Source organism: Brassica napus, chromosome C6 (assembly GCF_020379485.1).
Source record: "Brassica napus cultivar Da-Ae chromosome C6, Da-Ae, whole genome shotgun sequence".
NCBI classification, from domain to species: domain Eukaryota; kingdom Viridiplantae; phylum Streptophyta; class Magnoliopsida; order Brassicales; family Brassicaceae; genus Brassica; species Brassica napus.
The window spans coordinates 15,788,574-15,806,637 of record NC_063449.1 but is presented as its reverse complement, the minus strand read 5'-3'; the positions used below and the strand labels follow the sequence as shown (position 1 = coordinate 15,806,637).

At 36.7% G+C, this 18,064-nt stretch overlaps 1 protein-coding gene across 1 annotated transcript; it reads right to left on the bottom strand.

The window, feature by feature from the left end:
* Positions 1-147: 147 nt before the first annotated feature.
* LOC106346506 (IAA-amino acid hydrolase ILR1-like 4) lies at positions 148-2,956 on the bottom strand. Its single transcript, XM_013785861.3, has 5 exons — positions 2,386-2,956; positions 1,834-1,959; positions 1,433-1,747; positions 1,227-1,355; positions 148-781 (listed from the first exon to the last, which is right to left on the bottom strand). The coding sequence occupies exons 1-5, from the start codon at positions 2,743-2,745 to the stop codon at positions 377-379; spliced, it is 1,335 nt and encodes a 444-aa protein (XP_013641315.1). The 5' UTR covers positions 2,746-2,956; the 3' UTR covers positions 148-376.
* Positions 2,957-18,064: the final 15,108 nt, after the last annotated feature.

Below are 18,064 nucleotides of genomic sequence, written 5' to 3'. Positions count from 1 at the left end.
TATTCAGTTATTCTTTCGGTTCCAAAGATATATAATCACTTTGAATATTTATAAAATTCAGTTTGGTTTCGATTTTTTTGATTTGGTACAGTTTTGCTCTGGGGTTCCAAATAAATGTACACAGGCCTAGTTATAAACCTAATAGAATGATGAAAACTGTTTATACATTTAATACTCCACACTTAGAAACATATGTTTCCATTACAATGAGACTCTTTCATTACAATGGCCAAATCACTTTGCAGTAAAGTTCTTATATATCATATCCCCAGAAGCTTGACATTGCATTACACTTTATTGATCTTTACATGGAAGCCTCTGTAAAAAAATGACATTTCGACGAGTAGGGGAGATAGAGAGAGAGCCAGCAATGGCATCAAAGTTCATCTTTTTGGTAACTCTTATTTGGCGATGAAGTTTTCAAGTCGAGAAGATATCTTGTGGCCATGGAGGCATGAAGGGAAGCACCATAAGGTAGCAACTCTTCATTGACCTCGAAATAAGGTGAGTGAGGGCTCGCCATTGGTGAATGAGCTTCGTTTTGCATACCGACAAAGCTGAAATGTCCAGGCATTGCTTGTTGGTAGAAAGAGAAATCCTCTGATCCCATCAATGGTTGCATCTCGACGTAGTTCTGAGTCCCTAACATATCACCTGAAACGTTCTTGAAGAACATGTGCAAGTCTTTGTCGTTAACAGTTGGTGGGAAGAATGGTTTCTCCTCTTCAAGGAAATCAACTGTTGCATTGCACATATGCACGCTTGCTTGCCTTGTGATAACCTGAAACATTGTTTAAAAGCTTTGCTTTATGAGTAAGACAAAAGTCTGAACCAGTTTTTAAAAATCGGACCGACTCGGACCAGGTTCAACCATCAACCGGTCACGTAGCCGGGTTGAGTCTAATAACCAAATTAGATCTCAAAGCTATTGTACTGGATATAAACCATTAAAACTATAAATAATCCATAAACCAACCAATGAACTAAAAAACTATTTATATTTACAATATTTTATATTTGATACTTTTGAATTATGTATCATATTTACTAATATTACTTTTAAATTTATGCATTTAAAATATTTTGAGCCCGGTAAATGAACCAAGTTTAACCCGGTCGAACCATATTAACCGTGATCCGCTCCAAATAATTATCCGGTTCAGTCTCCGGTAAGTTTTTTAAACATTGTTCTCAACACTACACATCAGTCACCAGTGTGTACTAACCTGCTCAATTCTTTTCTTGAGTTGTGTAAAGCTCTTAGTTGAAAACGCTCTGAATGTACCACCGATAGTAACAGAGTCTGGAATCACATTAAAAGCACCACCGCCTTCAAATTTAGCAACTGTAACCACCTGCAAATACTCTCATATACATCAACACATTCTATGTAAAGACACTTGAACAGCTAAAGATTGTTGTATCTATATACCTGAGAGTCCAAAGGATCTGCCTCTCGTGAAACGAGGTGTTGTAAGCTAACAATAACGTTTGAAGCTGCCAGAATCGGATCTATGGCGTGCTGAGGAAGAGCTGCGTGACCTCCTTTCCCGCTTATCTTAGCTTCAAAAAAGCCGCTACCAGCCAACAACGGACCTTCTCTTGAGCTCACTTGACCTAAACTCAGTTGATTTGTAACATGTAACCCAAAGATTGCGCTCACATCCTTCAATACTCCAGCTTCCACGATCTTCTTTGCACCTCCTCCTCCTTCCTCAGCTGGTTGGAAAACAAGAATCACTGTACCCTAAGATGGTCCAAGAAATGTACACAGGAATCCAGACATCAAGATACTTTCAAAGATTTTAAATTTATATTAAAGAAAACACCAACCTGTAGCTCATCTTGGTGTTCTTTGAGCAACTTTGCAGCACCGAGGAGCATTGTAGTGTGAGCGTCATGTCCACAAGCGTGCATCTTCCCGGGAACCTTACTCTTGTGCTCCCATTCCACCATCTCCTACACAATCCACCACATAAGAAACTAGATCTATAAGTCAAATATAGAGAAAGCATTTTGCTAGAAACCAGTTAGATTTTCAAAAATAAAAACAGCTTAAAGTATAGTAATTTAACTAGCACTTATAACCAAAATCTTCATGGAAAAGAGACAAAACACATGTTCCATGAAGAGAGCGAACAATGTTTCAAAGTAATTCCACCAACAATTCAAGCAATTGCATAGAAAGATCCCACACAGAATCAAAAAAGAATTTTTCAACTAAAGTATAGTAAGTTAACTACTCTAAAGAGGCACATATAACTAGAATCTTTCATGGAGAAGAGACAGAACACATGTTCCTCGTTTCAAGTGTTCCATGACAGAGTCAAACCAATGTTTTTTTTTTCTCTCACATCCAATTTTAGAATACTGAAAATCAGTTACCTGCATAGCAAGTGCGTCCATGTCTGCTCTCAAAGCAACAAAAGGGGCTTGACCAGTTCCGACATATCCAATAACGCCAGTAACAGCAACTGGGTACTTGTAAGACACACCCATCTTCTCCAGCTCTGTCCTAACGAGCCTAGATGTCTCTACTTCCTCGTAACCTAGCTCTGGATTCTCGTGGATTTTCCTTCTGATCCCAATCATCCAGTCGAAAAAATCGTCTCTTTTAGCTAAAGCAAGAAACTTTGGAGGGATTTGAGAAAACCCATTTGAGGTTAAGGAAGAGGAAGATGAAATCTGACAAGAGTTGAGCAAGTGGATGATCAAAACAAAGGAAACCCATTTGCAGAAACTCATGGCTCAGTGAATCGAATCGATTGGGTTCGAAAGTTCAAACCAATCGATTTGGTGGTAGAGAGGAGAGATGAGATCGAAGAAGAGAGAGAGAGAGAGAGAGAGTTCTCTGCGTGACGATGAAGCAGGGAAACAGGAAGCAGAGAACGGTATTTAAATCCAACATAGCTGAAGCAAAAGACTACACGGGAACTTATAAAACAAACTAACTTTAATTGTGTTTCTTTTGCAAAATCATTAAAAATAATGTTTTTGTAATTTTCTTTGATCAATTATCAAAAATAAGAAAAAATATTATTTTCCCTTTTGTAATGATCATCAATTTGATAACCGTTTGAAAAGAGTGATGGGATCTTCTTTGGATTAAAACCTAAAGTGTAAATAAGCCAACCAAAGCGGTTCTACAATTCTTCTTGTGTCTTTGTTAGAGTTTCTGCATTTGGAATTTGTAATATTATTCAACAGTTTTATGGGAATACAAGCAGCCAAATATGAAGCCTAAAAGTATTCGTTTATAAACATTTTGAGAGATCAAATATAGAAATACAAGTTGTTCCAAAAATGTTTGTTTACTCTTTAATATCAAACCCCCCCCCCCCCCCCCCCCCCCCCCCCACCCCCCCCCCACCCCCCCCCCCCCCCACCAATTCAAAATGTAAGATGTTTATTTTTAATTTACATTTTAATGAGATTTTTTAAGTAATTTTTTAAAAAATTTGTACACTTATCTATAACATCATATATTTTAGAATAGAGGGTACAAAATAATGGTTGATCCAGAAATTGTTTTTTTTTTTTCATTTGAAGTCACAGTATCTTTTACATAAAATATATATTTTATTTATAAAATAAATATTATTATTAACTAACATTTTAAAACGTGTATTCCATTTTATATATTAAACTATTTATCACTAGTTTGGATCTTAAATATGTTTTCACTTTATATATATATATATATATATATATATATATATATATATATATTAATTTTATTAAAAACAACAATGTTCAACAGATTCACAACATCGAAAATATTTATGTGAATAATTGTTTCCTACTAATTTCTTATTAAGCAAAATAATACTATTTGACTTTATATTTTAACAAGAAAAACTATTAATATTATGATTACAATAAGCTTCATGATTATAAAGAAAGAATTCCAAAAAATAAACTTGTTACCTATCTTTTTAACTTATCTTGATTTTTATGAGTATAAATTAATAAAATGTTAGAATCAGTAAACTGGCATCAAATAAGTTTTATAATAAAAATTGATCAAATAAATATATATCACACAATTAATCAAATGAATTACAGAAATTCTATTAAAAGTTAATAACAAAACATATTAAAATAATTAAAAAAAACAAAATTAAATAATATCTTATATATTTTCATATTTAATATAAATCAAATAATATAATTATATAGTTTTCCAATACACTAAACTAAAAATGTTAAAACACTACTTCCCAAAATTTTATAAAACCGATTTTAAAATGCGGGTTAAAATCTAAATTTAGTTAAATTACTGTCATGTACGTCATATTTTCATTGATAAAACGAGAAATTTAAACGGTCTGCGACATCCACATCACTTTTTGGATGAATGAAATTAAACTCGTGATGTTAACTACATAACATCATTAAATTGAGGGATGTTGTCTTGCATAACATATACTTCGTGTAGCTAGGTATACATTAGTTTAGTTTGCATGGTTAGCCATGTGATGGTCAATACTTCATGTAGTCAGCAATCAGTTTTCCAAATATAAATGCAAAAACTTAATTATTTATATTAATTATTTACATTTTATTTTATTTATCTTTTATATATGTATATAAAATATTAATTTATACATAAAAATCAAGAAAAGTTAAAAAAAAGATAAGTAACAAGTTTATTTTTTGGATTTCTTTCTTTATAATCATGAATCTTATTGTAATCATAATATTAATAGTTTTTTCTTGTTAAAATATAAAATAAAATAGTATTATTTTGCTTAATAAGTAACTAGTAGGAAAACAATTATTCACATAAATACTTTAGATGTTGTGATTCTGTTGAACATTGTTGTTTTTAATAAAATTAATAATACATATATATAAAAAACGAAAACATATTTAAGATCCAAACTAGTGATAAAATAGTTTAATATATAAAATGTAATACAAGGGGATCATTTGTCTCCTTATTTATTTATTCTATGTATTGAGGCTTTAATTGCAAATATTAAGAAGGCGGAGAGAGGGAAACAATTAACGGGAATGAAGGTAGTCAGAGCCTGTCCATCGATATCTCATTTGCTATTTGCGGACGATAGTCTTTTCTTTTGTAAAGCTCAAAGAGAAGAGTGTCATACCATTCTCAGGATCTTAAAGTAGTATGAGGTAGTTTCGGGTCAACTCTTAAATTTTGATAAGTCCTTCGATTCAATTTGGGCACAAGATTGAGGAATCGGCCATACAGGAGTTACGAGATATTTTGGGTATCCAGAATATTGGAGGAATGAGATGTTACCTAGGTTTACCATAAAATCTTGGGGGCTCCAAGATAAAAGTTTTTAGTTTTGTGCAGGACCGGCTAAATAATAGAGTCAATGGTTGGACTTTTAGGCTTTTCACAAAAAGAAGAAAGGAAGTGATTATTAAATCAGTGGTTACGGCATTGCCAAATCATGTGATGTCTTGCTATCGTTTACCTAAGGCAACTGAAAAAAAAAACTGACGACCGCGGTAGCACAATTCTGGTGGAGTCCAGGGGGAAGCACAAGAGGCATGCACTCGAAATCATTGGACAAAGTATGTGTAAATAAGGATGAAGCAGGTTTGGGGTTCAAAGACATCACTGATTTTAATATAGCGATGCTTGGTAAACAATTATGGCGTCTGATAGAGAAGCCAAACACATTATTTGCTCAAGTTTTAAAAGATCGGTATTACAGGAATGTCTCACCCCTTGAACCGATTCGTTCGTATTCTCCGTCATATGGCTGGCGGAGTGTGGGAACCGAAATTAGCACTATCGATTTCCGTTTAAATTAGGAAAGTTAGGAAAACCCTAATTTCTCAGAGGTCCCGGGTATCTGCTAAACCATACGCCAAGCAATCGGAACACGAAATAAAGACGAGAAAAATAAGAAATCAAAAAAAGAGAAAAATAGATCTTATTCCGAATCCGCGTTTGAGCATTACAACAAGGTAAGAGCCTGGGCTACGAGAGCTGTCGGCGAGATTCCTAGTTTTAAAACCCTAAGACTGCAAGACCTAATTGAGTCGCAGCTCGAATAACAGAAAAGGAAAGTTGCCTAAAATGCTCTAAGTGCTAAATTTGATGTGTCTCTGATCCCCTTTTGCCTCTCGCCTAGGACTCCTTATATACTTGCTCCTAGGTCGGTTTGCGCTTTTCCCCTTCTGCCCTTAAGCCGTCATAGCTCAAAAATGGAGATATTCCAATTTTTCCGATCTTCGTGATTATCTTCGGAAACTTCACATTTATCCGCGGAAACTTGACATTTATCTTGCCTTACGAACCAAGCATAAACCGTCATAAGGCTTATGGATTTTCGGTTAAGAAATCGTAAGTGGGCTTCGAGTTGCGTTTTAGGCCTCTTTGGGCCGTCTTTGACTCGAAACGTTTATTACGGTTTCTTCGATAAAAACAAACTTCCCGCGGTTTTTATCATAAAGTTTGACTGATGACTTCGAGGGATGAGAAACAAAGAATGGTTTAGCCATGGCCTACGGGAGATAGCATTAAAGAGTAGACGAGAATGCATGGATTCGTGTCGTATCGACATTTTGGGGAAGTTAGCGACCGAGCCGTGTACGTGCTTGGTCGCTACGTAGCATGTTGCTGTTGATGACATTTTATATCGGACCTTTGTCGGCCTTGAAACTACCCTTGTTGGCTGTTTGCTTTGGCCAAGTGTGGCCGTATTTATGTTTTCGGAACTGAAAGCATGTGGCTTCGAATCCCAGCCGCTTTACGACTTTTTAATAAATTGTGTTTCGCGTTTTAAGAACATGTTTGTATTCGTTTGATTGTAGAGGGAAGAGTATGAGTTGTCATCTCATATCTAACTCTTTGTAGATCGTTATATTCACTGTTCGTTTTAGATGAGAATGTACGAAAATTTTGCTTTTCGGAACTTCATGAACATTGGAATACAAGCGAAGAGACATATTTGGGGATCTCGTATCTTTTGATATCATGCCTAGAGATGTTAGAGACCAGTGTGATGGGTTTAGGGCAAGACCTAGGCTTACTTCTGGGTTTAAGGGGTGCGATGACTAATTCGGCTTACGTATCCCGTTACAGTTTCAACTTGATTCCATACCGATTTAAAGTCCGCGATAGGTTCTCGGCTTATACGGCTTGTATGGTTGGAACCGAGCATCTCTCCAAGGACAATTTCTAAGTCTCCTGGAAGTACTGACCAAAATTTTGGATTTCTTTTATAGCGCTATTACCCTTGTGTCGGGTGTATGAGAGTTATCTCTACGAGATGGCTAAGTCTGTTTAGGACTGTTAAGAGTTTGTTGTGATCAGCAACAAACTTATTTTTAGATATTACCGTTTTTGAATCTTCGCGAAGGATATATGTTTTAAGAGGGTGTTAGTGCGTATGATTGTTTGGTCCTTCAAGATGGTGTTTTTATCGAGGAAGGTATTTTTGTCGAAAAATGTTTCTTCAAGCGTATGCGACGTCTCGCAATGCTGAAGATTGGTTTCTCTTTCGTATGCCGCGTTTCGTGCTCGAAATGTTCGCGGGCTTGAAGATGTTATGTGGTATTGCAAGGGTTTAGTCTTAACCCTGCGTTTGAGAAACATTTTGGTTTGTCTACGGATGTTCGCAGCCAAAATTGTTGTTCCTGTTTGGATTAGATTTGCGATCGAGGAGTTAGGACCAAGGGGTCGCGTAAATTTGTCCCCGGAAAGAGGCATCCTCCGATACTGTGTTTTGTGAGGTGTTGGCCTTCCGAGATTTCTTTCGTGTATATTTGAGGATGTTTCGTATAGCTATAGGAGCTCTGTTACGAGATTTCCTTACATGCCGCATTTTACGAGTAAAACACAGCAGGCTTAAAGTGAATCGTAGTATATGGAACTTGGTCGATTTTTGACAAGTTCAACCTTTCCGTTAACTGTTTGGTTGTTAGGGCTGAGTTTTGTTATGACGAATTTACTGTATGATTCCCGTTTCTGGGTCATACGATAATTGTTTGTGTAATTGTTACTTGGCGTTTCAAGACAAATTGCGGATTACCGTTTAGCCGTCAAGTTATTGGAGCGGTGGTCGCTCAATTGTTTTGGCTTTGCATGAAGGTTGTGCTCAGCTTTATAGCCAAGGACGTTGTTGGTAAAGAATTAAACCATGGCACTTTTGTGTTAACACCAAAGCCGTGTTAGTTTACGATTTTCCCTTAAAGGGATGCCGAATTCTGGTTCGGGCTTTACGGGAAGGCGTAGTTAGCCGAGGGCCAAAGGGAGTTTGTCGAGATTGATAGGCCAAGTAAGCCGGAGCTTTCATGTAATAAGATGGCCCATGGGTGTTGAAAACGATCTTTGCTTTAGGTTTCAGTTATACGACAAATATTTCGTATAATGTTTCCTTTAGTCGTATGAAAATTGTTTCCTTTTTATCCGAGGAAGACGAAGCCTAAGAGTCTCGACCCAGAACCCCTGCAGAGTCAGTTTCGAGGTTATTTCCTGCTCGGATATATCCGAGGTAAGTGAAACGTAGAAGTCAGTGCTCTACGATGATAGTAAATCAGATATGTCAAAGTAACGATGTTTCCGCAGATTTTACGGGATGCGTTTCTGCTTTGATTTCGATCTTTGGTGAGATTTCCTTGGAATCACTCATGGAGTTTTACCAAAGGTTATTTTGTTATGATCTAGTTGTGAGAAACTTTATCGATGATTTTCCGTGACTTACCAGGTTCAACGGAAACTGAAAGAAATGCTGGTGGTTGAAGATTTTCTCGTATAATTTTTGACTTTTTTACGAAACTCGTTTTATTTAAGTCGAAAGGGTCTTCCAGACTTTGGCTAATCGTCGAGTTTTAGTTTGATATTGGTACAGGTTTTCTAAACGCATGATCGCGATAAGAGGTGCTGTATAGTTCTCGAGATTATGTTTGTGATGTTTTAGATATGTTGTTGGCGTTTAGACAAATCTTAGATTGTCGTTTGCCTATTGGAACGATTTTATTGAGGCATCCGATCGCCTAAGTGTTTTCTGCCTATTACTGCGAGAATTTACTTTGTCAAAAGCATTTTCTTTTATGCCGAGGCAAAACGTTTTTTGAAGTAAGGGAGTATGCGAGTATAGTATACGTACCTACTCCCTTCCTTTTTTTTGAGGAATAGAATGACCGACAATCCGGGTCGGTTTGAAGACGACACTAGGATTGCGACTTGGTGGTTTTCAGGTTGGTAACTTGGAAGATGTCGGTTTTTAAGAAAGTTGCTAGGAACGAATCGATTTTAAGACGATTTGCGTGCCTCTAGTTCTTTTTTTTTTTTTGGGAAGCGAGCTAAGTATGTGTGGCAATCGTTTCTCATTTTTGCGAGAGTTTAGATCGGTTAGCAAGATCTGCGAGAGCAATAGGAAAAATTGCCTATGACTTAGTTCACTAGACTATCCACCTAAGTTTTAAGTTCCTTAAAATTCTATGGCAGTCTCAAAAGCGTTTTATTTCTTAGTACCTTCCTACGAAAATTCCAAGTTTGATCTTGAAACAAGTCGGACATACCTTAGTGTTCTCGGAGATGCAGTTTTGTCTCTTCTCAGTTTTGCTTGCTTATTTCCCATTCCTCTTCTCGTGTATGTTCGCCATTTTTGATATTGGGGTTTATCCTTTGAAACTTGACAACTATCTTCCGAACTTGACTATTATCTTCTCCTTAGATACGACGTAAATTTTTATAAAAAGGTTCAACGTAATCGTATAGTTGAGGCGGCTAAAGTGTTAAGTTAACCGTTGTCGTTTTATACGATTAATTTGAATTCATGCGAGAAAACAAGTCTTTGCGGTTTTTTATCGTAAAGTTTCAATGGTAACTCCAATCGAGACGACACAAGAGACGTTTCGATCGAGATTCGAAGGAGAACACAAAGGTGGAGGTAAGGGCGAGTAGGAGCAAGCCAAGGAGTTTAGACGAGTCTTACTTGTTTTCATCGTAAAATCTCAACGGAAACTCTGATTGAGACGAAACCAAAAGCGTTTTGGTCGGGATTCAAAAGAGAACGCAAAGGTGAATCTTTATGAGGCCTGACAGGTCGCTACGTAGCAAGTTTGATGCGGTCATTTCGTAAATGCTGCCAATTTTTCTACGAAAGTCTCATCATAAAATATTGACTCTTTTCACTTTGCAAATGATGTTGCGTAAAACATTTTCGAGTTTACTTTTACGAAAGCTGTGTCAAAAAATGTTCCTGAGTTTAATTTTACGAATGATGTTTCGTAAAATGTTATCAAGTTCGGATTGACGAAAGCAGTCTCGTAAAATGTTGTCAACCTTAATTTTACGAAAGTTATTCCGCAAAACTATTATGAGTTTAATTTTACGAAAGCTGTTTCGTAAACATGTTTTCGAGTTCGGATTGACGAAAGCTGTCTTGTAAGATGTTGTCAAGCTTAATTTTAAGAAAGTTATTCCGCAAAACTAATATGAGTTTAATTTTATGAAAGCTGTTTCGAAAACATGTTTTCGAGTTCGGCTATGGAAGAGCCCTTTTTCGGAAAAGTAATGTTTTGCGGCTCTTCTGCAACTTTAGTTTCTGGGTTCAAGTACCATAAACTTTGGCTGTGACGAGCTTAATTTATTGCGACTCACTTAATCAGAAATTTTCTCGTTTTCCGCAGGATTGATCCGAGGAAGTTTTGAGTAATTTTTCCGTAATAAGCTCGAATCCGACGATTCATGTTACCATGGAAGCGACTCTTAAGTATTTTATGAAACCTTAGGTTTCAGAAAACATTTTAGCAGTGAGGGAAACGATCTCCCGTTTTGCTTGGTTTCGTCTCCGTCAACCGTTTTTAGGTTTCAAATGATTTTTAAGAAATCAACTTTGTTTCTCCGAAAGTTATCAAGAAGAAGTACAGCCGTGGGGGTTGCGTACCAGATTTCATATTCCTCTTCTTTCTGCGAGTAATCTAAGGTTTTTCCGCGCGTAACCTAGGAATTTTCCGCAGTTTTTGGGAGAGCAAGTTTTATTTTTCCGAAAAGTTTTCGGAAAAAGTCTTTTGGTCAAACCCTAACACGCTGAGATTTCTCCAACTCCGTAATAAGAAGAAATTTACGGGGTTGGATAGATTATATTGTTGCATTAGTGTTCAGAGGGAGAAATCGCGAGCTCGTTTTAGTTCTCTTCCTGTGGCGGAAGGTCGCGACTAAGTTTTTGATTTTGTTGAACACTACGGCGTTTCCGTAAGGGTTTGCCATAGGAGCAGTCAGTGCTGCGAGTTTGTCTTTCATATATCCAGACATCGTTTCGATCAAGCGTTTTGTGGCCATGAGTAAGAGTAATCCGTAACCCCCCCCCCTCCTTCTAGCGCCAAACTGTGGGAACCGAAATTCGCACTGTCGATTTCCATTTAAATTAGGAAAGTTAGGAAAACCCTAATTTCCTAGAGGTCCCGGATATCTGCTAAACCACACGCCAAGCAATCGGAACACGAAATAAAGACGAGAAAAATAAGAAATCGAAAAGAGAGCAAAATAGATCTTATTCTGAATCTGCGTTTGAGCGTTACAACAAGGTAAGAGCCTAGGCTACGAGAGCTGTCGGCGAGATTCCTAGTTTTAAAACCCTAAGACTGCAAGACCTAATTGAGTCGCAGCTCGAATAACAGAAACGGAAAGTTGCCTAAATTGCTCTAAGTGCTAAATTTGTTGTGTCTCTGATCCCCTTTTGCCTCTCGCCTAGGACTCCTTATATACTTTCAACTAGGTCGGTTTGCGCCTTTCCCCTTCTGCCCTTAAGCCGTCATAGCTCAAAAATGGAGATATTCCAATTTTCCATATCTTCGTGATTATCTTCGGAAACTTCACATTTATCCGCGGAAACTTGACATTTATCCGCGGAAACTTGACATTTATCTTCCCTTACGAACCAAGAATAAACCATCATAAGGCTTATGGGTTTTCGGTTAAGAAATTGTAAGTGGGCTTCGAGTTGCGTTTTAGGCCTCTTTGGGCCGTCTTTGACTCGAAACGTTTATTACGGTTTCTTCGATAAAAACAAACTTCCCGCGGTTTTTATCATAAAGTTTGACTGATGACTTCGAGGGATGAGAAACAAAGAATGGTTTAGCCATGGCCTACGGGAGATAGCATTAAAGAGTAGACGAGAATGCATGGATTCGTGTCATATCGACGTTTTGGGAAAGTTTGGTCGCTACGCAGCGACCGAGCTGTGTACGTGCTTGGTCGCTACGTAGCGATCGAGCTTGGGTGGAGCTATGTCGCTACGCAGCGACCGAGCCGTGTGCGTGCTCGGTCGTTACGCAGAGACCGAGCCGTGTGCGTGCTCGGTCGCTACGTAGTGACCGGGCTTGGATTGAGCTCGGTCGCTACGTAGCGAATGAGCCGTGTGCATGCTCGGACGCTACGTAGTGACTGTGCTTGGCTTGATCTCGGTCGCTACGTAGTGACCGTGCTTGGCTTGAGCTCGGTCGCTACGTAGCGACCGAGCCGTGTGCATGCTCGATCGTTACGCAGCGACCGAGCTTGGCTTGTGCGTGGTCCGATGGCCATACTTGAGCTTGTCCATGGCCGATTTCGATACGTGTCCGTTGCCTCCGGACAATCGGTATTTAACAGTTCGATTGAGATTAGAACAAGATTTTACCGCAAGGTTTTTTTGTGAAGATTCTTTTTACGAAGAATAACTTTCGTAAAAAATGTTCACGCTGATTTTTCCGGAGATTTGGATGTTAACTTCGTCGTCACCGTTTTTGACCTCAACATGGAGTATCATATCTGCTAGATCTCTGGTAAGTAAAGGACTAATCAAACGGGTGGGATCAGGATCATCTATATCTATATGGAAGGATCCATGGCTCCCAACCACTCGCCCGAGACCAGCTAATAAAAATAAACACAACTATTACCTAGACCTCATAATGGATTCTCTCATTGATTCTACTTCGCGAACTCGGAATTCACAGGCACTTCAGACTTTAGTGGACCCACAAAATGTGAAAATTATAGAAAGTATACCACTGAGCAGAACTCATATGGTAGATAGGGATGAATGGCATTTCACAAACAATGGAAAATATACGGTCAAATCAGGATATCAGGTAGAACGGGTTTACCCAGACAGAGACAAACCACCATTAATGTTTGGACCCATGGTGGATGTATTGAAGGCGTTCTGTTGGAAGATACGATTCCCACCGAAGATGAAACATTTTCTATGGCAATTGGTCACGGGGTGTATAGCAGTCAAGAAGAATCTGCAAGCGCGGGGGATACATGGGGATATACGTTATGCACGGTGTAGAGCTGATGAGGAATCGATAAACCATGTGTTTTTTGAATGTCCCCCAGCACTTCAGGTTTGGGCTCTCTCAAAGATACCATCAAATCCAGCTATTTTTCCAACAAGCTCTCTCTTCACTAACATGGATCATCTCTTCTGGATAGTTTTCCCGGAGATGGATGATCATCAGTTTGCATGGATACTATGGTATATTTGGAAAGGAAGGAATAATAAAGTTTTTAGTAATCTGGATTTTGATCCTACAGACACGCTAAATTTGGCAGAAACAGAGTCAACACTTTGGGTTGAGGCACATATATTGAACGAACAGAGGAATGTACGACACATAGAGGTTACGACTTTACCGTCAATTCCAGGAAGATAGTGTTTCACATATGGTTTCTGGAAAGAGAATGATATTTTCTCCGGACAGGGTTGGTTTAATACTCTAGAAGGATTTGATGGGCTGTTGGGGGCGAGGAATGTTCGGGCTAGTCTTTCTCCTCTTCATGCGGAGATGGAAGCACTACTCTGGGCAATGGAATGCATGCGAAACTTATGTCAATTTCAGGTTTCATTTGCGACAGATTGCTCTCAATTGGTGAAGATGGTTTCGGAACCAGAAGAATGGTCAGCTTTTGCAAACTATTTAGAAGATTTAAAGGCCCTGAAAGAAAGTTTCTTCCATTCAGAGATTATCTATGTACCAAAGACGCAAAATACAAAGGTGGATGGCCTAGCACGCAGTGGCAGGAAGAAATCGTCTTTCGTCGTTCACATGGATCAAGATCTTTCGGTTTGGTTCACAGAGTCAGTATAAGTCGATGACAAAAAAAAATATATAAAATGTTATACACGTTTTAAAATGTTAGTTAATAATAATATTTATTATATAAATAAAAAATATATTTTATATAAAAGATACGGTGACTTCAAATGAAAAAAAAAACTCTGGATCAACCATTATTTTGTACCCTCTATTCTAAAATATATGATGTTATAGGTCAGTGTACAAACTTTAAAACAAATTACTTAAAAAGTCTCATTAAAATGTAAATTAAAAATAAACATCTTACATTTTGCATTTATATTTGGAAAAATGATTACTGGCTACATGAAGTATTGACCATCACATGACTAACTATGCAAACTAAACTAATGTATACCTAGTTACACGAAGCATATCTTATGCATGACAACATCCCTCAACTTAATGATGTTACGTAGTTAACATCACGAGTTTATTTCATTCATCTAAAAAGTGATGTGGATGTCACAGACCGTTTAAATCTCTCGTTTTATCAATTAAAATATGACGTACCTGATAGTAATTTAACTAAAATTAGATTTTGACCCGCGTTTTAAAATCAGTTTTATAAAATTTTGGAAAGTAGTGTTTTAACATTTTTATTTTAGTGTATTGGAAAACTATATAATTATATTATTTTATTTATATTAAATATGAAAATATATAAGATATTATTTAATTTTATTTTTTAATTATTTTAATCTGTTTTGTTATTAACTTTTAATAGAATTTCTGTAATTTGTTTGATTAATTGTGTGATATATACTTATTTGATCAATTTTTATTAAAAAACTTATTTGATGTCAGTTTACTGATTCTAACATTTTATTTTTTAATATAAATTAAATAAATTAACGAATTATATTATTTATATTTTTATAAACAAAAATTTCATTCATTTAAATTTAGTAAAACTTTCATATTAGATTCTTATTCTTAGATATTTCAACTTTCACTACGGTACCTTTCACTACCAATTGTAACTATATAAGATGTGAACTTTATATACTATTAGTAGACAGTAATAGTATAGTACATGTTTGTTTGTTGTTACATGAAGATGTTGTGTTGTTCACCTCAAGTCTTCATTCCGAGTTTTACCTCGTCATGATATTAATGCGTCCATAACTGTAAGTAATCGTTTAAATGGTGAATATTGCAAATGTGTTTGTAAAATAATACTATCAGGGGCGGACACAGAAAATTAGTAAATATGGTACACATAATATAAAAAGTGTTAATACAGGGATATCTAAACAATAAGTATGAGGCACATGATGCAATAACACTTAAAATAAATGGCATTTTTATAAATTTTGAACAAAAATTTCAAAAAAAAAAGAGTGGGGTACCTGCCACACTCTAGCCCCACCTTCGTCCGCCCCTGAATACTATACTATGAAACATTTTCGAATAGTATGGATACCACTTATTTCATACAAGTTAGATCTGTTTGATTAGTTGGAGACTATACTATAGCTTTGGTATAGCTTGGAAATGGCGACTTATTCTTACATTTTCCGTCTTACTTTTACACTTACATGTGTTGCTTGTGAACTAACATGTGTTTGGACGGTTGTTCTCATGGAACTAAATGCAACATGACAACTTAATTGGTACGACGCCTTAACAGAAGCCTCATTTGTGATAGACCATGGATTTGACCCACTTTTACTCATAGTTTATAAGTGCTTTAACTACTATTTATTATATTATAGACTCTATTTAGTATATTTATAAGATCATGAGTGATTTGGAAGAAAGTGATGATTTTGGAGCATTTTGGAGATATGATATCACTCAAATTACCCAAAAGAGTGAATTTACTCTCTCAAATAAAAGGTTCAATTGCAGTACTTAGGGATCGAATCCACAAGGAGCTAGGGAACCTAATGAATCTAATACGATTTGTTAAGTATGATGTTTTATGATTTAAAATGTAAATTTGCAGTTTTGTTGAGCAAGTAATTGCTCGATTGATTGGTTGAGGTTTTGGTGCTTAAAAGGAAATAGCTAGACTTAGGGTTTTTATTCAGGAAACTTGGGATTATAATCCTACAAATACCTAATGAGTTGCATGCATGATAATGTAAAGCTCAACTACTAAATCAACAAGTCAATCAGCTCTCGCATGTCTGGACTTGTCTATTAACTAGATCTAATGACCCAAACAAATGTGTTCGATCAATAGCAGTGCCGATCGATGATCCTATAGGGATATCGATCGATACACCTTTCACTCCGTCGATCGATTATCCAGTATGTATATCGATCGACGCGTTTCTAGTTAAGCTTTATGCACGGGTTGAATGATGCTTACTAAGCTCACTAGATCAGCTCTCGCCTTACTCTTAGCAAGAAACTTAGCTCAGTTAGAATGTTTTCAGGATGAGAATGAAGCTATCGCTTTTATCTATCAATCCAAGGGCATGTTCTAGGTAGCTAATCTAGAAACAAGCATTAATGACAATCCTAATGACTATTATCACAACTCAGCAATCTATAGTTGGGGCTAATCTCTCATTACCTATTTAAACTCTAAAATCTAACAGTGGAACTACTCAGACATGGCCAAGCAATTCATGAAAGCAATTAGGTAAGAAAACTTCATTAGAATAGTAAATAAATATTAATGGAGTTCCAATCACAAATTATAAATTTGGATCTTCTCTCCAATCTATCAAAATCATAAAAACCTTTTGCTGCAAGTAATAAAACTAGAAACACAAGAAAGCACAATCTGCCTCTAACATGGTGGCAAAGCTTATATAATTAGGTTAAAACTCGTCAGGTGTAATCTTGTAAATTGGTGAAGACTTGGGCTTCAAGTCGGCTGTGACCAAACGGGCTTTCTGCGCGCTTCTCTGTCGATCGATGTTCTGATGTGAACATTGATCGATATTTGTTCCTCAATATCGACCGATGGTCTAGCTAGATGGTCATCTCGGGTGCTTGCTCCAAATATCTCCAAAATGCTCCAAAATCATCACTTATCTCCAAATCACTTCTGATCTTATAAATATAATAAATAGACTCTATAATATAATAATTAGTAGTAAAAACAACTATAAACCATGGGTGAAAGTGGGTCAAATCCATGGTCTATCAACTCCCCCAGACTTACCCTTTTGCTTGTCCTCAAGCAAAACAAACAGGCAGTCTCTCTGAAAGAAGTTTGAAAACAGTAGGGACTCACACAAATTTAAACTTAGAATCATCACCTCTACAATATTGCAATCCACATTTAAGAAGTCATAATCACAAAAGCACATTATATCATATCATAGCTTAGCAACCAAATTCACCTAGCTAACAACTTAGCAAATCTTGTCTGACATTCCCCTCTACCAACCTCATTTCTTAGCATAAATAAAAGTGCAGGCTTTACCTTGAGAGTATCGATCACATGATGCAAGGATTTTCAAACAAGTATCTGGACCTGCAGGTAAACATTAGTTCTTATCCTCTCTCTCTACTAATTTTCTCTCTTAGTAAAAGTCTGCTTATATTTGCAAGATCATTGATCAAGATTGGACAGGCTTCCATGAATCAAGCCTTAATGGTGGTTGCCACCAAGTCATATTCACTTCTTTTTGACCTATATCCTATGATTATTTGTGAAGCAAGCCTTAATGGTTGTATCCACCAAGTCATGGTCTAATCATTTACCTATAGAATTCTTATGAAGCAAGCCTTAATGGTTGTAGCCACCAAGTCCTGTTCGAATCCCTTCCTAATAAATCTGTAATAGATATGTATATATATATATATATATATAATAATAATAATTTTTTTATAATATCTATATTTCAAAAATAAAGAGAGAGGGTGATAAATGTATATACACAAGGCTTTACCTTCCAGACTTGTTTGAAGAATCTGATCCCATGTATACCAAGCCCCAAGACAAGCAGTTGTGTCAAGTTTAGTGTTGGATGTCAGCTTTGGTTCTTTCAAACAATCTCAGCAAGTGTAACATAGTTGACAGATTGATCCACTTTAGTATCTT